Here is a 23,717-nt window from a genome sequence, read left to right on the forward strand (position 1 = left end):
ATGGATTCTCAGCCTCAGACAGTGATCTGCTATATAAGGAATGCACTTCTTGTAATCCTGATGGGAACCTCAGATTTACAACACGCTCCTCACATCCTCCTGACTCCTGTTATTTTTACAGCCCCCACTTCTGAGTCTTCCAGTGTCTATATGAACAAGCCTGGACTACAGCCCCAATCCTGTCCCACTATGGGAAACTGCAAATCAACATCCAAAATCCTGCAGAATATTTACAGAATACAATTCTATATTGTGGAATCGATTCCGTATTTATATTTGAGGACAAAACTGGAACAAAAGAAGTTATTAAAAAAAAAGCTGTGTTTCCACGTTGAGGTTTTAAACATACAGGAGCGTCTCATAAAGGGACAATGTATCCAGGACAGGTGCTGCTCCCCCTCCACTACTTGTTTTGATTTTAAAGCTGTGTGTGCAAAAGCCTAAATGTAGAAACACAACTAAGTGTTGCCTTGTTGTTTGGAATTTTTGGATCCACACCTTTAGCAGCTTATCCTAAAGCTGACCTGCCCTCTACCCGGACATGTCTGGCTTAGAAACTCGTATTTGCAATTTGAGAATTATTTTGGAGCATATTTTGTTGTTAACAACAATGTCAGAGTGTTCAGGAACAAGTATAGGTCCTATTGCTCTTTAAGGTGGCTGGTGACACAGAGGAACTTTATTTAACTTGATTTGTGTTTTTTTTCCCCTGTTTTGAAAATGGCAATTATAGGATCAACTTCACATAGGCCAGAGCAGGACTGGAGATGCTTTGCGACTTTTTATGTAAATTCATAAATCCAGTCTTCTACTAGCTGACTGAGTGCCAAGTCTGCCAGTTAGTATACTTGAGTTAAACCAAAATGCCATCAAAAGTTGCAAAATTTGTGGTGCAACTTTTGTACACCAGCAAAATTGATTAAGGTCAATAATAAATGTCCCCTTATATCTATATGCAGAGGCTTCTCTCCTGTACCACTCTCCTAATGTATTCTTTGTTTGCCCCTACACACTAACGGTATATTCACACAAACGTATGTCCACCAGCCCATCGCCGCGATTAAGAGGAGGTGTGGTGATCCCTCCCCTCTCCAAAGCAATGCATGGCGCATAGGACATGTCCTATCTTTTCCCCATGTACAGAGTGCTACTTTGCCGCACCGTATCGCTCTGTGCACCAATTGCCGGCCTTTGGAGGCGTATGTATGGCCGCAAGCTTGCTGCCGTATATATATATGTGCCCCTACGGTCATGTGAATGTAGCCTTACCAATAGCTTTTTGAAGGTCTGTAGTTTTGATGAGTTATTTCCAGCATACAAGCAGTTACACTTCACAACCGTCCATCATAACAAAATGTCACACACATCATGCAACATCTTGGGGGGCAGAACAGATCTGATTATTAACCCATATCCCACTGCAATCATATAATACTCTTTCTACAGTACATACATTACACTACATACAAGAGGCGATTTTTGATAAACTAGAATTTTAAAGGATGAGCAACATTGTAGTCATACTACATGGTCCCTGTGGTGTTATAAACAGTACTGTACAGCTGTCCAGCATTATGGAGCCACTTCCATGTGGCTCTATTAGATATCCAAAGATTTAGCACAGCACCATGAAGAGATTTGTTTAAGCTAATTCTTGGCTTTGGGTAATGCATACCTCATCTCTTTTCATTTTTGTCACATGTCCAAAGAAACCAATACATGTGTAACTAACTTTCACCTTAAGCCTCACAGATCCTTTAAAAATGGTTTGTTTTGACCGTACAAAGCTGCAGACAGTGTTGGGTATCAGCCCTGGAGATCTGTGTAATCATCATTGTGTGTGTTCGTAGCAGCATGACTGTGGAAAATGGATTTATTTTCAAGGGTTGAAGCTGGACTAGTCCAGTAGCAGGCTTCTGGTTAGATAGTACAGCACAGTGGTGGTGCTTGGTGAGCAGTTTCATACAGAGATCAAAGAGCAGTTTGAAGAGACTCCCCCAGTGCTTCAAGTCTAGCTATAACCCTGGAATATAAATGCATTTTTCACAGTCCTGCTGCTACTAAAATACATACAAAATACAAGTATGCCGACAGTCTACAGCTTTGTATGGTCAAACCTGCTAGTAGACTTCTTTGAAGAGTATAGACCTGCCATCAATAAACTCACAAGTAAAAATATATATCTTGTAAATACATGGGGTCAGTTTGACTCATTTACCAGATGTTAGTTGGCAGAAATTTTGCAAGAACAAAAGAGAACATTTAGGAAATCTACTGTAGTTTGCAAAGATATCATAGCAGATACTGTTAAATGCAATGTAGTAAAGATATTCAGGGATGTAGCTGAGCCAGAAATGGAGTAATACTGCCCCCATGTGGTCATTATTAGCAATACGCAGAATTAGAAAATTTGAATTAGAAATTAGAATTTACACAGAAACAGAAAGGAAAAAGTAGTTAATAGAAAACTAATACATTTTAAACAATGTGTCCTGACACTAAAACAGTGATTTTCAACCTTTTTTGAGCCGCGGCACACTTTTTATACTTAGAAAATCCTGGGGCACACCACCAACCAAAATGACACTAAAACTGTCATATTATACATATAGTTAATAATATAGATTCAAAATTTATTTTACTCACTCCGTGTGAAACCTGGGCCTGTTTCGATAAACACAAAAGGGATATCCTGGCAGGAATGGTGGAAAGACACACACGAAGCTCTTCCCCAACAGTTCTCAGTTTCTCCCTGGTTTTAGTATATGGTGCTGATTATTATGGGGCTCATATACTGCAAAATAAAGGGGTACAATGAGAAGTACTATGGCCATGAGGCCAGAGTACAAGTGCCAGCTCATATACTCAGCATATGAGCTGGTACTTGTAGTACTCCAGCCTCATGACTATAGTATTGCTCATTTTACATTTCTCATTGTTATATGCAGTATACTGCTGGAGTACTAAAAGTACCAGCTCATATGCTGAGTATTCTGCCAACAGTTCATATACTCAGGCAAAAGCTCATATAGTCAGCATTATTGGTGGGCATTACCTTGGCGGTGGGCAAATGTGAGAGTCTCTCCGCTCTCAGGATGATGCGCCGGCCTCGGTGACATCATTTTGTCGCGCGAGGTTCAAAGCTTGCGCATGTGTTATTGTACACGTCTCCTACATTGTAAGGCTGCGCATTGCCGGGAAACAAAACACAGGGGGCACCATAGTTTGGGGAACTTTCCCCGCGGCACACCCGACCATGTGTCACGGCACACTGGTTGAAAATCACTGCACTAAAACATGGCTGACTCTTCTCTAGAGTTTTTGATGGTTAGACAGCAAATAAATAATATTGTTTGAATGACAACTTCTTCTAAAAAGACTCTACATGACATTGAGGCAGGTTTAGCAGAAAATACACTACACATAGAAATGTGAAGAACCTTGTAAAATATATAAAATAATATGATTGGTACTAATAGTAATACTGAGTTGACTCAAGATGATTTCACTAGATGCTAAAAAAGTTGCCCAATACCAAGAATTTAAAGGAAATCCATCACCAGGATAAAGAATTGTAAGATAAGCACACTTACATGTTGGTGAGTGCCCCCTCTGGCAGAATCTGCTCTTCTTTTATCTCCTTATTCACATGTTTTTATGGAAAAAAATGTAAAAAAAGTTAAAAAATTATCCTAATAATTGTTACAGAGCCCAGAGCCCATTCAGACTCATTTGCATAATGTTAAAGGCCTGAAAAAAAAAAAGTGGGCATAAGTGGGGATCGTGCAAGAGAGGGCACACACCGGCAAGTAAGCGAACTTGATCCCGGTGGTAGATTTCCTTAAAGTAAAAGAATTGTACTTGCTTGTTTTATCTTCTGTCCTTCCTGCTAGTTTCTATTTCCTGCACTGAAGATAATCCCGTACATCACTACTACATTACAGGCCGGAGGTTACATGGGTTGTATACACACATTACCAATACAAGAAAACCCAGCTAGGAGTAAGGGGTTTTCCAAATTGTCTTAGAAATTAAGCTCAGTTCAGAATCAGAAGATGATAGGCGGCAACATCTCTCATCAGCTATGCTTCCATAGAAATGGGTTCTTCTAAATGTGTTTAGCTAAATGGTGTGACATCCCAACTCATCCAATTTCACTTATTCTATGAATAGGTTATTATGATTTATCACCTTGATAAAGCCTGTTTAAAAGTAAATTATTACATTTTCAGTAAAATTTCTCTTTTTTTCAGTAGTAGACACATTTAATGGACACTTTGAGAAGGAGGCAAAAGAAAACCAGGCTCTGTATCTAACCACAATATTTAGACACAAAGAGATTTTTGTATATTTGTATATCCTGACTGAAAAAAATGTGTATGATCAGCAAAGTCTAATAAACAATTGCGCGACAACCCCTTCAATATTTGAATATATATAGAAAGGTGCGCTTCATATTTTAAGATCTCGGTTGGCGAGCATGAATTAGACACATAACCATTACATGCCTGTTTACATTTAGACACTGGAAACACATCATGAAGTGACTTGTAAGGGGGAATACAGACATGGCAGATTTGTTGCAGAAATAAGGCTGCAAAACACATTCATATGAATTTAACTAATTTTGGGTCATACAAGTTTCTGTAACACATATGCCACATGTGATTATGCCCTTACTGAGGCTACAATAAGAAATAATAAGGGTTTATCAGATTTTTGAATGTTAAGCATGTTAAAATGTAATGGTGTTCATGGTTATTCCCCAACAAGCAGGGGTATTAAAATGTTTTTTGCTTATTATATAGGGGTAATTTCTTGTTCTGCATAAAACCTCCTTGTTACTACTGGATAGATGTACACCTATGTGTTATCTATTATAATCACTCTAAAGCAGGGGCGTAACTACAGTGGTAGCAGCCATAGCAACCGCTATTGGACCCACAGTGTCAGGGGGCAACCAGCATCAGACCTGACACACTAGAGTAGAGGATGTATATCTTATGTCCATATTATGCTGCACTTTGTACATCATAATATGTATATAACATATATGTGATGTATATATGCTGCATCTGTGATGTGTTGTATATGTAGACGGTGTATGGCGTCTGCATATACTGTATGTGTGTATATATGCTGTGTGTTTGTGAATGTCACTGTATGTGTGTGTATATGCTCTGTATGAGTATATGTGCATAAGTGTATAAATGTGTGATTGTAACTTGCATGTGTGAGTATACAAATATGTATAATTTTTAAGTGGGAAGGGGGGCCCCATGCCGAAGCCTGCTATGGGGCCCTGCCACTCCTAGTTATGCCACTACTCTAAAGGATTAATCATAGAAGGAAAGAAAGACCCTAATAATTTAGAAATATAGAACCAGGTATAGTACAAACTTTTCCACAATGGGAAAGGCTTTAGATAATACTGTAAATATATTTGGCATACAGAAATACATAAGTATTGCTTGCTTCTCACACAAGAGACTGAAAGCATAGAGGTGGATGTATAAAAGGGGGGTCTGCACCCGCTAGGGCTAATTCATGGAATGTAGGAGGAAATCCATACAGACATGGGGAGGACCTACAGTCTCAATACAACAGTTTTTAGTCATATTCAAATCCAGGGCCCCAATACTTAAAGGGGTATTCCAGGAATCAGCATAAGTCATATACAATTAGGTCCTTAAAATATAAGCTAATATGTAACTAGTTGTTATTTAAAAATGTTGCTCCCCTTAGCAGAAAAATGGTGCTGACATAGACTGTAAGGAAGAATTAAAATGCTCCTGCCCCTTTAATGAGTCCGTTAATTTCCTCCGCACGGAGAAGACACAGGACAGAAGATGGCCGCTGGTCACATTTCCACATCAATGTCCTGCATCTGCCTGGGCAGGTCATGTGAACACCACTATGTTTGGTTGTAGTCAGTTGGTTGCAGTGCATCCAGAATGGCCAGTGTTTTGGTGATGGCAGTTACGCAGAGCAAGAAAACCTGTTAGATCGTCACTAAGAGTAGAGCATAAGAGGGAGGAGGAGTTACTGAGAACTAAAGGATCTTGGGACTTGTAGTTCCAGTGGCGGCCATCTTGGTGATAACTCCACCTAATTTCGAGAGGCCATAAAGTTTTGCGAATCATAAAATCAAACTATTTAAGCTCCATTTTGTGACTAATGACATTTGAGTTTTGTTACATTCATTTATTTATAGCATCATGGGTTTTTGTATGAAACTTATTCCATATTCCAGGAATACCCATTTAACGACAAAGTAATAACCACCATCCTATTATATATTAGAATAACCACATTACTGCATACATCACTGCTTAATTACAAGTGCCTTTAATTCCCCACAGGCTTTGTGTACATCATGTCAGGGTACATAGTTGATCCAGTGACCAATCAAATTGTAAAACATACTAGAAAAAAAAGGTCATTTTCTATGCTTTGCTCTGCATTGCAGGCACCTGCAACATGAGTGGTTACATGTAAAGGGAGAAAATCTTTAAATGCACGCACATTAATTTGGTAGGGGCTGTGTCCTATGTCACAGTCTCTTAGACCCCTGCACTGTGGATATCTTTCATATATACTTTATTTATATAACTGGTTATGTCCACCTTTGGAAATAATACTGTTTCTTCTTCAGAGGGTAAACTACCCTCTCCATATAGTGGTTTTCGTATCCAGTGGGAGACAAGGAGGAAGGCTTCCAGGTAATGTAAAGGATTGTCCCTTCCTCTTGCATGTTTATAGCCAGGAAGGCTTACTAGCTGTCCTCCTCTCTCAGAGCGGACGGTAGGAACTTATACTGTTGTTGACGGATTTGGGCAAGTTTCTTACGGGCTTCTTCTAACTCTCTCTCCTTTTTGAGCATCTCCTCTTGAGCTGCAATGATCTACAAGGAAAATGTGCAGACATTATACTTAGACACTGTTCACCTTTGTATGAAGACTTCCATGTTTTCTTATGCATCCCTCTTCAAGTTTATACAAGTGAACCAAAATGGACTCCACTAAGGTTCATCATTTTTTATGTAAAGAATAAAACTAAAGTCAATCATACACTAGGAAGACTGGTTGTACTCAAGTTTGCAAATGTCCAAATGTGCCTGAATGTTCAACAACATGTAAATTCTGCATATTTCTTAATAACAAATTATAACATTGTAAATATGGGAATGCAAAGCTGTAATTCCTATAGAAATTGAAGGTGAACAATGCCATCATATTACATTAGCTTTCCATTACTTCTGATTGCTGAGATACCAGGTAGTGATCAAGTGATTTATGAAGCTGTCTGCAGGAGAATTCTAGAGTAAACTGTGCCAAAAAACTGTTGGAAATTCTGTGTGGCACTTTTATCAAGGGGTTTACATAGTTTTTACCCACTTTTCCAACTAGTTCAAAAAAGGGGCGTGGCCTTGGAAAAGGAGGGGATGCTTTAGGTCACAAAGTAAGTGCATGAAAAATTAATCTGGTTCGTCCCAAAAATTGTGCAGTGAACTAGACCATTCTTATCCCCTTGAATGGGTGTTCCAACAAAAGCAAGCATTTCACAGATACAATTCCAACCTGTCTATCAGTCCTGACATATAAAATTTTTGTTACCAAACGTAAATCTTCTGACTACGGTCGGATTCTTCTCATGAATAGCTTCTCTGCCTTCTGTCCCTCCCCCCTACATTACAAGACCAGCTCAGACACAGGCACTTCCTGCCAGCAAGCAGCAGTGTGCTGAGACTTATCTATGTGCAATATAAGGTCTTCATAGCTGTGCTGACAGTGTGTTTTTTAAGCAAGTTTAGGTGAGAGTGTCATTGTGTTTTATATCAATCTCATGGATCTCATCATCTCATCTCTGATTTGTCTCATCTCTCTCTTTCTATGAATGTAGTCTTTAGACCAGTGTTCGTAAACATCATTAGAGGATTAAATTTGAGAACTTTCATGGGCAAACCCCTTTAACACTACAGCCCATTTTCATGCTTCTATTTTTCACTCCCCACCTGCAAAAACATTTATTTTTCAGTGTACAGCGCTTTAAATAGGCTTGTTTTCTGTGCTATATGTTGAACTTCATAGTGTCAGTATAATAACTAGGATGGAATGACAATGCCATCCAAAATGCATGTGTCGCTGGCATTTAAATTGTTAACACAGCAACCACCCAACATGTATAAAGAGAGCTCAGCACGTGACCCCTCTTCATATATTCTTAATGGCATCAAGACATAGTTAAGTTATGATGCGGTAATAGGCTGAACAACGCCACATTTATCTTCAAGCAATCAGAGAGTGATAAATCTGGTGCACCAGAATGTCTAGTTGGTCTAAGGTGTGACACGTTGCTAAATCTTTATTTCATTTTTACGTACCTGTGCAATCCCACCTACAAACTTTGTCTTCACTACAACGTCATCCTCCTCTGCTTTACTGAAGGCAGCTTTCTGGGCAGCTCTGACTAGGTTATCAGATGCCCGCTTCACAGCATTGCCAGCGGCCTGTATAGAAGATTGTCAGGAGTGGGCAGAAAATAGTGGAAAAAAGGAGGAGCAATGGAGGCAGCGGATCAGAAGTGAAGAGCAGGGTAGAATAAAAGAAAAGGTACAATATTTAGATACTTTAAAAGAGCCAAAAATTAAAACCATGAAATGAATGGGCTTCCCCAATTCCATTGTGAGCTTTGCAGGATGTCTATGCTATAGCAGTGATAATCTCATCAGATTATTAGATCTACTATCAATAGCAGGGTCCATGTTTTGTGTGACAAACTAATCCAATGTAGATTTAAGCAAGCTACCTGAAGTCTTCTCATGGCTTCCGAGTCTTGGTCAGCTTTCACCTTGCAGGCGACCAGAAGTTGGGCAGTGGATGCTGCTACTTGCTTGGCAGAGGAGATGAGTTTCTCCTCACTGGCGTGGCCCTGCACTGAGGCGTTAGCCGATTCACACAAGTTGCTTGTTGCCGCGGCCACCATCCTGGCCTAGAAGAAGTCAACAGTGGCCAAATGACCAGGAAAGAGGAAACTGTTGCCTGCAGTGTAAGAGGGCTGCAGTCTATGGAAGAACCTATGCAATGTTAGTGGAGCTATACCTAGCTATAGATTCTACAGGCCACAGAATATTTAATAGGTTATTTGTGTTTATCATCACAAAGCTTACAATCTAGAAGTTGGTTGGCTGGCAAGGACAGGAGGATCAGCTTCTGTCATTGCAGTTTTAATGCATGTTAACTTTCCGTGGTTAGCTATGAAGTGTGATGCTTTGTTAGGACGTACCTAGATTACATGGCTGGCAAATGCAGGGAGTTGCATCATATTGTTGTGGATTAGTGGGAAGATAAGTGGGTAGTTAGGAGGGGTATCAATGGCAGTTTACATGATAGTTGCTTTACAAATAATTTCTAGAAGCAAGTAATAGTATAGAGTATAAAGTATAGATAATAGGGCAACTTAAAGTAAAAAGCAATGATTGGCAGAAAATGGCCGGGTTTTTTGGTAATGTTATAACGAAGAGGTTATATGGATGAAAAATATGATACTTACAGCAGAAATTAGCCCCTGGGACCACTGTCCATCGTCAGCCGCATTGGCTGCAATAGCACCAACCTGCAACATAAAAGTAAGCAACGAAAAAGTCATCAGAATTATTTATTTTATTTCAACTAAGTTTTAATTATATTAGAGACTCTGGTTAATTAAAAAAAGCATATCACCACCTATAAAAAGTATAATATATTGCTGACAGTAGTGATTTCACACCTAAACAGGTAAATGTTTATAACAGCAATATATCAAAATGCCAGGCTCCATGGGCAACAAAATATAAGGACCACAAAATCTACAATCTATGAGAAAAATGTAAAAACATTATACATTTTGTGATCTTGTTTTACAGGAAAAACATCTTTCTTGGCATATAAATACTATGAATAAACGACACAAAGAATTATGTCAGAGAAATGACTAGATCTTTGACATTAAACACCATAGATCCCATCCTGCTTTACATTTTTCTCGTGTAATAATCTCAGCTACCTTAGCAGTAAAAGTTCTCTAATACCATCCACAAGTCTTTCATCTAAAGCTACTACAGGCGGTCCCCTACTTAAGGACACCCGACTTACAGACAACCCATAGTTACAGACAGACCCCTCTGACCTTTGGTGAAGCTTTCTGAATGCTTTACTATAGTCCCAGATTGAAATAATCAGCTGTAAAGTGTCTGTAATGAAGCTTTATTGATAATTCTTGGTCCCATTGCAGCAAAAGTTGTTTAAACTCCAATTGTCACTGGGGCCAAAATTTTTTTGTCTGGATCTACAATGATAAAATATACAGTTTCGACTTACATACAAATTCAACTTAAGAACAAACCTCCAGACCCTATCTTGTACGTAACCCGGGGACTGCCTGTATTTCAGATTAGTGCCAACACTAAACAGCTTTTTACAGTTACAGCCAACCAGGGATTTCCCCGGTATTCAGGTTAGACTGGTCATGTAACCATTGACTGGACACCATCCAAGAGGGGATAAAGCTGTGGGTTACCAAATACTAAGGAGGGATTAACCCACTTCAGGCTCATGAGTTCTAATGACAAGGTCATGGAGAAGCAATTTCTGCGCCTTATCAAATCTCATATTGTCAATCTGCTCCTGCCAAGCACCATTGATGATTTTACATTGGCAGAGAGACATGACATGTACATCAACAAATACTACTTGGCTAGGACATAAGGAAAGAGAGTGGGAATACAAGCAATGACCACAATCACAACTTGTCCTAACTTTTCAATTAGCAACTTCTATTCATACGAGTCACCATCATCAAGCATCAGCATGAGCCTCACTACAATGATAAAACTGGCATTAATACAGGTTTTATATGTTTCTTTGAAAAATGTTGCAAGGATCCAGGTCAAACAGATATTCCAAATTATAATTCTTAAAGTTGGCTGCCAATAGATGATGCTAATGCAGTTTTACATAATCGGTTTCTGATGGTTGGCTCCATTTAAATGCAGCGATTTTAACTACTTGTTGTGCCCTAGTAAATGTGTTTCTGAGATACAAGCATCATGTACATAAAGATGCAATTGCTCAAATTTCATTTCACAGCACAGTTATCAGGAGGGACAAAGATTTGTACGTTATCTGTGTCATTACACTGTGCAATGATGTCTACAAAACACTATAAGATTGTAATGGCTCACTTCTGTGAAAAACATATCATGACACAACCCTGTTACAATCAAAACCATTGACATCATTGCAAATGTATTTCATATATTAATTTCACTGACAAATACATATGTGTAGCACTAGATCTTCTTCCTTTCACTAAAAACGCTCATGTCCGGTTGCATACTGCAGAGAAGCAATCAAATTTCCAATGCATGGGAAAATACATAAAAGTGTAATGTGTTCTACTAGTACTGGACACTTACTCGATTTGTGCCTAGCATGAACAAGCATGTAAAATAACTAAAGTAACGGAATATTAGATAGTCTGGGATTTATGCCAATGACTTTTGGCTTTCTGGTCAAAACAAATGCACCCAATAAAATCAGACATTTCCATGAATATTCTTAAACCAATGGGTACCTATCTGTAGAAAGACAATAGCACCACCACCCCACCTACCTTGCCTTGTGCCACCAACTCTCTCTGTGCTGCCGAGGCAGATTTCACCAGAGCGCTTGTTGCAGCAGCTATTGACTTTGCTGCTTCTAGGATCTGCTCTTCAAAGTCCAGGGTCTCATCTGCCTCCTATGATACAAAAGAAGGGCTATTGAAAGGAGGACAAGAAAATGTCTGACAGTGAGCAGGGAGGTGATCATCCTGCGGTAGCTCTCTAGAACCCAGCACAGCCCTGGAGCACACGCAGGACGCTGTAGTAATATGTTTGATATATAGTTGAATGAATGAACAACCTAATATATCAAACATATCAGACAGAGGCTGCAGGAGAGGGTTCTTGGACCGATTCCACTGACAGAAGGGGACATGGATAGGATGCGGCTCTCCGTCAGGAGAATCCTTTAATTCAGGGTTAATTTTACAACAGAGACTGTTGTGGTTAATCCACACATTTCTAAGTTAAACTGCGCCCTATTTTCCAACTACACAAGCAGCTGCAAGTGTGTAATGAAAATGACATTCAGGGACTGGGGAATAAAAAGAAATGTCACCGACATGCATGAGATGTCACATGGGCACTAGAGATGCAATAGGCGATGAACACTTACTCTTGGCTTAGCTCGTGGTTTAAGCTGTTCCAGTTTTTTAGCTGCTGCCTCAATAGAAGCTGCAGCCCCAAGTAGCTCTATCTCGGCAATCACTGTAGGATCTTCAGGATCAACCCATTCTGAACCTGGAATTACAATGAGAACGGAAAGGTAATAGGGAACACTAGTCTATATAGAAACACAGGAAAAGGGGTGAGATGATCAAAATGAGGTAATCCTGGTCAATGAGTACAGACGGTAGTTTACCATGGTTACTAAAGGATTTTGAGTAGAGAACTCAAGAAAAATACATAGGTTTGCCATTTATTTTCTGCTCTTACATCAATACGGGTCGAGGAGGAGTTTGTTTCCAAATTGAATAGTTTGTTTCTTAAAATGTCACTTTTTAGTACAAGTCAATGGGGTCCCCGAACACAGATGTGAACTGCCCCTGACCAATGCTAAAGTAACGTTAAGCTGTATAAGGCTTAAAAAATGCTGGTCTTAAAAGTAATGAAACCGCAGCCTAAGGCTAAAACGGTTTTGTAAAGCCAAAACCAGATGTGAATCATAAAGGGAGAGAAAGTACGGTATATAGGACAGCTGTTCTCTTCCGCAGGCATGGAGGCAGTCGCATCAGTCTCTCTTCTATGACTGTATACAAAGAAAGCGCTCATTCCGAGATATCACTGCGACCATAACTTCCCAGCACTGAACTGAAGGAAGATCTATTTGAACTTACTTGCATTAGAAAATTCAGCAATACTTATTATCATATATTCAAAGGGGTAACTTTATATTACTAGACCTGGGTTAGAAATGGGGTTTTGGAAATGCATTATGTTTAGCGGTAAAATTACCGTATAAACTCGGGTATAAAACGATCCGAGTATAAGCAGATGCCACAAAAAACTGGAAAAATTATTGACTCAAGTGTAAGCCTAGGGTGGGAAACGCAGCAACTACGCTTTAATAAATTGTCAATAATCAATAAAAAAGTCCAGCAGAGCCCCCTTGTGGAAAAAAAAAAAAAAAGTTCAGCAGAGCCCCCTTGTGGAAAAAAAAAAGTTCAGCAGAGCCCCCTTGTGGAAAAAAAAAGTTCAGCAGAGCCCCCTTGTGGAAAAAAAAAAAAGTTCAGCAGAGCCCCCTTCTGGAAAAAAAAAAGTCCAGCACAGCCCTCCTTTAACCCCTTAACGCTGAAGCCACTTTTCACCTTCCTGACACGGCCCATTTTTTCAAATCTGCCCTGTGTCACTATAAGTGGTTATAACTTCGGAACGCTTTAACATATCCAAGTGATTTTAAAATTGTTTTCTCGTGACACATCGTACTTCAGGTTATTTGAAAAATTTTGGTGGTATGTTTTGCATTTATTTATGAGAAAATCAGATATTTGGTGAAAATTTGGAAAAATTTTTGATTTTTGAACTTCAAAATGTTCTACTTTTTCCATGTTCTACATAGTCATAACCGCAAAAAAACGTAATAACTAACATTCACTAAATGTCTAATTTATGTGGACATGGTTTTTTATGCATACTCTTATTTTTGTAGGATGTTATGGGGCTTTGAACATTAGGTGTGTTTTTTCACATTTTCATAAAAAACGCAAAATCCTGCTATTGAGGGACCTGCTCAGGTTTCAAATCACTTTGAGAGACCTAAATAAAAGTAAACCCCATAAATTACCCCATTATAGAAACTACGCCCCTCAACGTACGTGAAACAACTTTTATGAAGTTTGTTAACCCTTTAATTGTTTTACAGGGGTTAACACAAAATCGGATGCAATTTTGAAAGTAACATTTTTTTGGCTAAATTAATATGTTTTTCAAAAAATGTACAAATTCTCAGTGGATAAAATACCAAAACGCTCCACAAAATTTGATACCCAATCTCTTCCGTGTATAATAATACCCCATATGTGGTGGTAACCTGCTGTATGGGCACACGCCAGGGCATCGAAGGGAAGCTGCGCCATTCAGAGCAGATTATGCATTGTCAATTTTTATTGGCTATACAATCTTTATTTTTTTGTCAATTAGGACATATAAGGGCTTATTTTCTGCGACATGAGATGCACTTTACAAATACTTCATTTTAGTGGGTCATTAGCTTATTGATGAGATTTTATTAACTCTTGAATGTATGGGTGAAAAGAAAATTGTCAATTTTGGTTTACTTTCTTTTCGTATTTTTTGGGGGTCGTACACCGTTCACTAAAAATACTATATTATCTTCATTCTATAGGTCACTACGATTACGGTGATACCTCATTTATATAGTTTTTCATTTATTTTTACAATTTTACTGGATAAAAACTAATATAGAGGAAATCTCATTTGTTTTTGCATCGCCATCTTTTCGGAGACGTAACTTTAATAATTTTTGGTTGACAGAGCTAGTTTAGGGCTTATTTTTTACGTGTTGAGTTGTTCTTTTCAGTGGTACCATTTTTGCACACATAACTGTTTTTGATCACTTTTTAGAACATTTTTGTGTAGAGATTTTATGAAAAATGTACATTTTTGGCGTGTTTTTCGGGTTTTGTTTTTACGGCGTTCACCGAGCGTGTCCAATAATGTTTCTGAGTTATTGTACGGATTGTTACGGACGCGGCGATACCAAATATGTGGGGGTTTTTGGCGATTTTGTGTTTTTTTCACTTTATTGCATGTGTATAGGGAATATTTGTGTTTAGGGGACTCTAACTTTATTTAATTAATTATTTTTATTAAAAAATGATTTTATGTAGTGTTTTTAACATTTTTATTAACTTTTACAGGTTAGCTTGAAAAAGTGATCCACTGATCACTTGTTCAAGCTCTACTTCACATTACACAGTGTAATACAGATGTATTACACTGTGTAATGTAACACACTGAGCATGCTGCGCATGCTCAGTGTGTTACAGCCGGGTCCTGTCAGAAGGCAGGACCCGGCTCCCGGCAGGAGGATCGCGCAGCCCCGGGCACCGGCAGTCCCGGGGCTGCGATCGGAGCAGCGGATTCCCCCGGTAAGCGCCGCGGGGGGGTCCGATTCTTCTGAAATGCCCCTTGCACGCCGCGGTCAGCGCGACCGCGGCGTGTCAGGGGTTAACACCCGCGATCGGAGATTAGAGGCCGACACCTGCAGCTTCTGGCGCCGGCTCCGTTGAGGAGCCGGTGCCAGAAGCATGACGTAATAGTACTGCATTTTGCGGGAACGCACCTCCCGCGATGCAGTACTATTACGTCAAATGTCGGGAAGGGGTTAAAAGAAAATTTCCAGCAGAGCCCCACTCCGACAAATCAGAAGTGTCTCCCTGGCTTAGTGGAGGAACTAACCTTGTTTCTGTCCTAAAGGGCTTTTGGCACAAGAGAATAGGATTTAGCCTAGATAAGATATAAATACTGGATGTAAGGGCACTCAGGCGCTGCGACATCTATAAGAGGTTAAGTGGAAAATACAGAGGTCTCGCTGAGCACATGTCACTGCTGGAGAAATATGTAGAAACCCTGCAAGGAAATGTCAAAGGCAGTGACTAGTTGATCAAAACATAGGAATTACTGAGCATCTCACACATCACCCACTGTCACCACGCCATGAGAACGCCAGAACTGAGGATCTAGTTCCATCCCTGGGTGCGGGAGGCCTAGGTTGTGCCACAAGGGGATTTCAAGAAAAAAAACATCTAAATAAGCGATAATCTTTGAGAATCTTCACATTAAGTGTGCTACCTTATGGGCGGGGAGCAGCCTGGGACCTGACCAGGTGGGTGAAGTTAGCAGATGCCATATACTCCTGGCCCCTACACGGCTGTCCAAGTGCATTTGTGGAGGTCTCAATCTTTCAGGGGATAACCACAACCTAGGTAGAAATGCTGTCCAGATACGGAATAAAGATAAAAGTCAGGAAGGACCATCCCACTTAGGCGTCTGCAATTTATAGCGACTGAGACCCAGATAAATGGAATTATAAGTGATTCTAGGGATTTAAAGAAAGTCTTGGTATAGGAAAAAAAACCATTAGGCTGGACTGTAAATTCATGTTGCTGTTGAGTATTGTGTAATATGTCTGCACACTTATTTTACATTCCTTTACATGTGTAAACCTCAAAGATTTGATGTTAGTTTTGTGGAAATGTAGGTCATCCTGCATTTTTTAAAATAATTTGTGTCTGTCACATGTTCATCTTTTACATTCATTTTCTGCTTGGAGCACATTTTTTCCAATCAATTAATGCAATTTTGACAACCATCTGCTATCAGAAAATTTATGGTTTTAACTCTTTAATGAGAGCTGTCCAAATTTTTTGTTAAAATGGAGATTCAAAAAATCTGCAAAATCCTGGCAGCAAAAGGATTAAAAACACATTCAAAATTATTCCAACAGTCACCAAAAGAATTTTCTGACATCCTGTTTTTTATACTGTCTACGTGAATTGAGCTGCATGATCATACCTTTCATAGTTTCTGTGGTCTGGATGAGTTCTGTCACAGCTGAGGCAATACGTTTTGAGAAGGCCGAGAGCTGATGCTTCCCTTCTGGAGTAGGTTTCTGCAGGATCTAAATGCAGGAAAGCAGTGGCTCAATGACATACTGAGCTACCTTTGTGGTAGGCCCACTCATTATTAAAGTACTCACAGATAGGACATGTTCCAGCATCTCCAGGTAACCTAATGTGCATTCTGTCCCATATTTCAGCGCTCGCTGCCTTGTTTCCTCACTTATGTCTGGGTGATAAACCGCTTGCTGCAAAGACAATGCTCATTGTATCTCACATACATTTTGTCATCTGTTATTTACACATTTCTTTACGTGTTTACACCTCTAGACAAATCACCTTGCAGGCAGTCAGCATTTCCGATACCGCTTTACGACTCAGGTTCGCAGTAGCAATGACATCTTCCTGTCTGCAAGAATTACCAGCTGCTACGGCTTTGGCTGTTGCCGCAGTAATTCCTTTGGTCATGCGTATTGATTCTTCTGGCATAGTGGTTTTTTCAGGTACATCTTTTGACTGGAAAACCTAAAAATATCATTTACATCAGTTTGGCAGAAATCAATCATGAAATGTGTATCCACTACGATGAGGTGCATTAAGATTTGCAGAAAAAAAAGTCACCTGTAATTTTGCATTGGGGGATTAAACTTTTGTGTAAGAGAATGGTGTGGGATAAAATTAGACTTATATCCAACTAACGCCCGATGGGAAATCTTATTTTCTAATAATTTGATTATGCCAGTTTTATGTCGCAAAATGAGGAGCAGTGCAACACAGGGCATGCCCACATTTCCAATAGCACTCCCCTTTCCTGCCAAACTGTACTCCTTTAAAATTGTAAACACCTTTTAAATGTGTCTTAACCGCCTAGAAACTATGGCGCAAAGCATATTATACAGTTTTTGCTGCAAGGAAGGAGTGCCGTCCTTTCAGCAGCTAATTTAACAATTCCTGTCTTTGAGCGTCTGCACGCCTCTCTATAAGTGGCCCTCCATATTGTGCAAACACTGCAAACTGTGTCTGAAGAGTATCTACATAGACGAAAATGTCATTAATTGTTGTTTGCTGTGGAAAATAAAAGAAAACTTCAACATTAATAAATAGTGTGTCTGGAATCCTCTTTTCCACACTTCTTGCCTTGGGGCGTGTGGGGCTGAAAATGTGCACCAAATGGTGGTGAAAATGAAGCCAGCTAACAGGTTGAGAAATTAAAGACTAGACAGCCTAAAGAGGAGTATAATTTATTCCCCAGCATCAGCCAAAATTACAAATCGGACACTTTTTTAAATAAAATGGCAGGTTTAAGATTGTATTTTATGTAGGCTATAAATCACTGAATAATAAACCTCAATCTCCTCACAGTTAGCTCTTGTTTGATGTGCTCAATTGTGGCCTCCAGAGCCCTTGTACCGCGTGTAGCTTCGTCTTCCACAGCTTTTACAGTCTTCAGCAGAGAAGTAACATTAGTCACCATAACCTGAAAAAGCATAAAAATTAAATAGGCTCGATAAATAGCTTCTCTGTGCCATAAGATTTCTTTCCATAACAACTAAACCTGGTCGTTACCTTTGCTGCGCTCTTTAACTGATACATGGAAGGATCATCAGCCGCTTTGCCGGCAGCACCTTTTGTGGCTCCGATTAGATCCCCTAAAGCCTTTGCCACATCCTTGATGGCATTGATTAGCACCACCTAAAATAAAAGCGTAAAAGTCATAGGAAATAGAAGAAAATCTGCAGAGAATCCATCCTGTGGCATGTAATCCATGCTAGTTTAGAAAGCAAGGAATTCATTCTCATGGTGCCACGGAAAGCAGCAATACAGAAAGCTTAGCATATATGCAACAGCCTTACATCAAGATGAATCTTTCATAATGAGACACGATGCCAAAAGAGTTTTTCCAGTCTTGTGAAATGATAACACCCAAGTATTTTTTAGACTGAAAGTTCATCTTTGAAAGGGGATATGAAAAGTGACCAAAATATTAGTTTTTAATAGGCATACAACCATAGATTTGCCACTACACTTATATAACACAGATTATCCAGCCACCGAGGCCACAATCTTGCCAGAGGCCCTGTTTTGGTCTCATAGTTAGAATAGCAATGCCCAAACTATTAAGCAATTTATATGTTAGGGGGCAGCAGTAGGGAAACTTCACAACATTTTTTTGTATATTTGGCACTTGAAACAAATATTGTAAATGCAAAGCTTTTCTTGTTCTTGGACAAGCTAGTATGAGTTAATTCAGTCAAAAATCAAGAATATGGCCCAATGAACCAGGCCATTTTGTTTTTTCGTGTTTCCATTACTTCTTTATTATATTTCTGTGTACAGTGCTGTGTGAGACCCTGCTTTCTGTGTAAACAAATTGTACTTCCTAGTGGCAGTATTTTATCAGTATAAATGCTACAAAAAAGTATGGGCCTGTTATTGTTGACTGAATATGATCAATAATCACATAAGAGTGTGAAAGTAGAAATCATACAAATAAGATAAGGTCAGTGCATTTTTATTATACCATTTTCACCATTAAACTGACTTAACAACAATATGGATGGAAAATAAGATGGGCTGGTTATTAGTGCAATCTCATGATAAATTACATATTTTCTTCCAGTAGCTAACTCTAAAAGGCAGCAGGAACAGATTTCTTGTATGAAAATAGAGAAAAAAAAAAAGATATAACCTGGCTGATTGAATAACATGCTGCTATCCAGGAAACTAATATAGTGTAAAAACCTATATAGTAGTATATGAAGTGCAGGCAATTAGTGATGCATATGCATAATGTCCTGTGCACAGTGTAGGTGCAAAGAGCTCGATTCCCAGCGACTTGACCTGTAGGGCTAAATTCCTCAGAGCTTGATAAATACAAGACAGATTTCCTGATGAGAAAACATTTATCCAACTTCTCTCTCCACTAAATCCCCTACATCAGGCATGCTCAAATAAGCCAAGTGTGCAGATTTATTATAGAGGTGATAGAAAATAGTGGCTGCTTGAGGCATATTCCTGAGTAACGGAGTCAATATGGTTTAAAGGGGTTTTAAAGTCAACGCTCAGGCAAAGTCCTAACTATGAAGGGACAAGTACATTTACTTGTGATTTAGGGAAGTCAGGGGCAGCTCCTCCTTTTACTCGGGACATGGCTGCAGACATCACAGGCTGTACTGGAGCAAGAGTTAATTCTGCTTCCCAGGCTGTTAACAATGGGCAAAGATGGAGATTTGTGGAGTTTGTTGTGGTTTTGTCCTCACTGTTGTTAAAGGAAAATGTTTTGGCAAAAATTTATAAACATGATCTGAATTGAAAAAAACTAAACAAAAGAGACAATAGGCAAAGAGTCATCAGTACCAACATGTGCTTGTTCTGCAGAAAGGGAAGATGGAATGAACAGTGATACTTTACTGACAGCAAGGGAGGAAAAACATACAGGAGATGAGTGTAATGTGGAGAGAAAAGTAAAATCTAATATATAAAGCGGAGTGTATGTATTTATGTATGCAAGTCCACTAAAGGAATCTGTACCATCGCATTTACATTCACCAAATTCTGCACAGTCGCTTTCTGCGACTCAGGGAACGTCATAGACCGAGTTTTGACCCGAAATTTTCAAATTTCGAAAAAATTTTAAATTCTACATATCAACCACCATATACAGGAGCCATTGTCTGCTGCTGCTGTGGCAGCTGGAAGCTGAGCCATGATTGGTTGCTCCTTTACCACAGGTGATATGTATAGAAGACACTTATGTGTGAGGTAAGATGGATAGAGACAGAGATAGAGGGAGATTTATCAGAAATGTCTGAGGTAAAACTGTTCCAGTTGCCCATGGAAACCAATCAGAGATCAGCTGTCATTTTATAAACAGCTGTGCAAAAATGAAACTTGAGCTCTTCGAGCTAGCCACATAAATTGCTCATTTCCCATGGACAAGGGCAGGTGAGCAGTGCTCATGAACCCATGTCCGTCCAGCCGAAACATAATTTTCCTCTGTTGGGTGTACACAAGGTTGTGTGCATGAGGCCTTACACAGCCAAAACTGATGGCTGATTCCCTTTCTGTATTGAGCAGATGCTCAATCATATTATCTACTGACAGATACAGTATGTGCAGTGCATGTGCATTTACATGATGGATTAACCCAAACAAATACATTCTGTATCATGAAGTATCCTAGCAGCACAGACAGTATTTTGCTCATTGATATTTGGTTTATGAATAGAAGTGCCATTTTATACTATATGACAATAGTTAAAGACCATAAGGGATCCAGTGTGCTTCTGCTTCAACAAAACTAGTGAAAAGGTTGATATTTTCTCCTCATTACATTACTCACTACACTGTGCTACATGAAGCAAAATCTGTTATGAACCAGAAGATGATACCGCTGCTTTATTTAGTGGTCATTGTGAAGTTAGCAAAACAGCAAACAGGTAGAAAGTTATATAGGAGTTTACCAGTGAAAAACAGGGATAAGAGAAAATTGTATCCCCAGTACAGTGCTGTGGGGTTCCTTCCGGAACTTTAAACACTTAGGAGTGCCATGAAGAGCAAAAAAAAGAAGGGAGGGAGGGGTATACAGAACACACGGGGCAAGCGTGTTACATGACTGTACCCGACACTGCTCCGTATTCATTTGGAATATCTTTTCTTGGCCAGGACGTCTTATTTGAAGATAGATATAGAGCTGGAGGGGCGCATAAAGGAAAGCAGGTGTAAGAGATACAGGCGACACATTTCTGATCCTTCATGGAAGTGGAAGATCCTTTTTCCACAATACAATTTCTTACCTGAGTTTCCGGGTCATCAGACCCCAGACTTGCTGCACCCAATTTCACCACCTCAGCTAGCTGTGTAATAGTGTTGGCCGATGACTGAGCTGCCTGGGCCAACTTATCCTGACTAGATGCTGCACCAGACACCAACAGCTTGGTATCCTCTACAAGAGCCTTGGCAGTCTTCAGAATGTTCTCCCTGTACAAAATCACAATATTAAAGTATTAAAAAAAATATAGCCAATTTTAGTAATTATCTGCCCAAAATATGCCAAGTGCAGACACCCCCGCTATAAATAACTGCAAATGTAGTAAAGAAAGGCGGACAAGGAAAGACCAAAAAGCGCTCATAGAGTAGTATGGTAATAGCCTGTGGTGCTGATTAGGAAGAGTGGAGAGAGGCTCACCGGATTTGGTTGTGCTGTCTTAAGCACAACTCTAATGAGGGTATAGAAGGTTAGTGTCTCCTGGTGCTGCCCGTGGACAAGGGTCGTCGAGATAGTTAGGTCCCACCCACACTTCTCTTTTCACTATGGAGTGAAGCGTGAGTGATCTACTAGAAGTCTCTGAGTCCACCAGAACATCCTGGTGAGAGTATCTATCCAATTGATAAAGGAGTCATAGTAGACTCCGAAACGCGTTGTGTTCCAGAGATACCAAATAAAAATACCCCCTTTTTTGGATTCATCTTGTGTATGTGACCTATCCGTGTGCGACGGTTTGTGACAAGTACCCTTTCTGTTCTACTAACTGCAAATGTAAGCATAGCGGATCACAAGTTAGGAGAACAAAACATATTGTTAATTTTATAGATTGACCTTGATGGACCTGGCCCTTTTTCCAACCGGATTTACTATGAAACGATACTCCCCTTATGTCGACTGACTTGCGGGAATCTCACCAGTCTGCAGGTAACTTGCTCTGATGTGTTTCCTCCTGCAAGCCGCTGTTATCTGCAATCACGGGTAACCGAGGACACTTGTGTGATCCCACCAGCACAAGCATCCTTGGTTACCCGCAAAGATAGCAGCAACTTGCAGTAGGAAACGCAAGATGCTGCACAGGAAGAATGAGAAGCCACATCTTGGCAGAACTAAGTAAAGCTCACCGGGTCTCGTGCGGTCAGTGGGCTTGTGAGACAGTACTTGGATTCGCTGTATCACAGATGTTAGCGATTCTCACAGTGTTCCTCCAGGGGACCCTCCTCTTCATCAGGGAATTGTATACACTGATAGCTGCCAATGTCTGCTGTCAAGATATTCCTGTGGCAATGATCCCACCAGGTAGATCCATACACAGTGGCATCAGGGGCCTAAGACAGCAGCTGCCTGGTGGACCAACCTGGTGGGATCATTGCCACAGGGATATCTTGATGCAAGATAAGGGGGGGGGGGACCAAAATATGATAAATATAAAGTGCTACACACATGAAAAACATCTACATACAAAGTCTAACACAAAACCATGTGTCAGGTAGCAAAAAAAAAATCATCTCTATTGACAAAATGCATATATATACACACACAACAACTGATCAGACAAGACAATATAAAACACATTAAAAAATGGAAAACAGCCACACTGTGACCCTACAGAAAAACAATGCAGGAAGGACAGAGACACCTGATAATGCTCTTGTCTTTCTGAAGAGCCCTGTTCAAACCACTGTCCTATAGTCGAATACAGGCATATGCACACAAAAACGTGTATAGAGCAAGGAAATAGGCATGGGATGAAAAAGTGTATATATAATACAAAAAAAAAATATGCTTATGTAATATACCCACAAGAGCATGTTACAGTACCAGGGGTCCTTAGGAAGCCACGGCTCGTGGCGATACGCGTGAGGTGCATTTAGCCCTGTCCTTCCACTTTGTCCAGCAGTACACGGTAATTCCTGGACCATCTCAGAAATAATTTTCATTCCTTCTGTATATTGTAGGCTGTGGATCTGTATAGGAGCCTGTGGCTCGTTTTTGGTATTGTAACATGCCATTGTTTTTGTGTACCTATGCCTGTATTGGACTATAGGATAGTGGTTTGAACAGGGCTTTTAAGGAAGACAAGAGCATTATCAGGTGTCTCTGTCCTTCTTGCGTTGTTTTTCTATAGGGTCACAGCGTGGCTGCTTTCCCTTTTTTAATTGTTTTTATATTGTCTTGTCTGATCACTTGTTATATATAATACATATATAAATATATGTATGTATGTATT

The 23,717-nt window shown here is 39.7% G+C and overlaps 1 protein-coding gene across 4 annotated transcripts in view; it reads right to left on the bottom strand.

Moving 5' to 3' along the window:
• Window positions 1-6,325: 6,325 nt before the first annotated feature.
• TLN2 (talin 2) overlaps window positions 6,326-23,717 on the bottom strand; it is a 148,433-nt gene continuing 131,041 nt past the window's right edge. For 3 of the 4 annotated variants that reach the window (XM_072147781.1, XM_072147779.1, XM_072147782.1), the window contains 13 exons: window positions 21,519-21,702; window positions 21,344-21,415; window positions 18,289-18,414; window positions 18,083-18,199; window positions 17,062-17,247; window positions 16,863-16,970; window positions 16,679-16,784; window positions 12,258-12,382; window positions 11,653-11,778; window positions 9,553-9,615; window positions 8,809-8,991; window positions 8,384-8,509; window positions 6,326-6,904 (listed from right to left, as the gene is read on the bottom strand). In XM_072147781.1, coding sequence (XP_072003882.1) covers window positions 6,776-6,904; window positions 8,384-8,509; window positions 8,809-8,991; window positions 9,553-9,615; window positions 11,653-11,778; window positions 12,258-12,382; window positions 16,679-16,784; window positions 16,863-16,970; window positions 17,062-17,247; window positions 18,083-18,199; window positions 18,289-18,414; window positions 21,344-21,415; window positions 21,519-21,702 — 1,651 coding nt within the window. In that variant the 3' untranslated portion in view covers window positions 6,326-6,775. The remainder of the gene's footprint in view (window positions 6,905-8,383; window positions 8,510-8,808; window positions 8,992-9,552; window positions 9,616-11,652; window positions 11,779-12,257; window positions 12,383-16,678; window positions 16,785-16,862; window positions 16,971-17,061; window positions 17,248-18,082; window positions 18,200-18,288; window positions 18,415-21,343; window positions 21,416-21,518; window positions 21,703-23,717) is intronic. The other variant, XM_072147780.1, reaches the window with a different exon arrangement.

This window comes from Engystomops pustulosus, chromosome 4, assembly GCF_040894005.1.
Source record: "Engystomops pustulosus chromosome 4, aEngPut4.maternal, whole genome shotgun sequence".
NCBI classification, from domain to species: domain Eukaryota; kingdom Metazoa; phylum Chordata; class Amphibia; order Anura; family Leptodactylidae; genus Engystomops; species Engystomops pustulosus.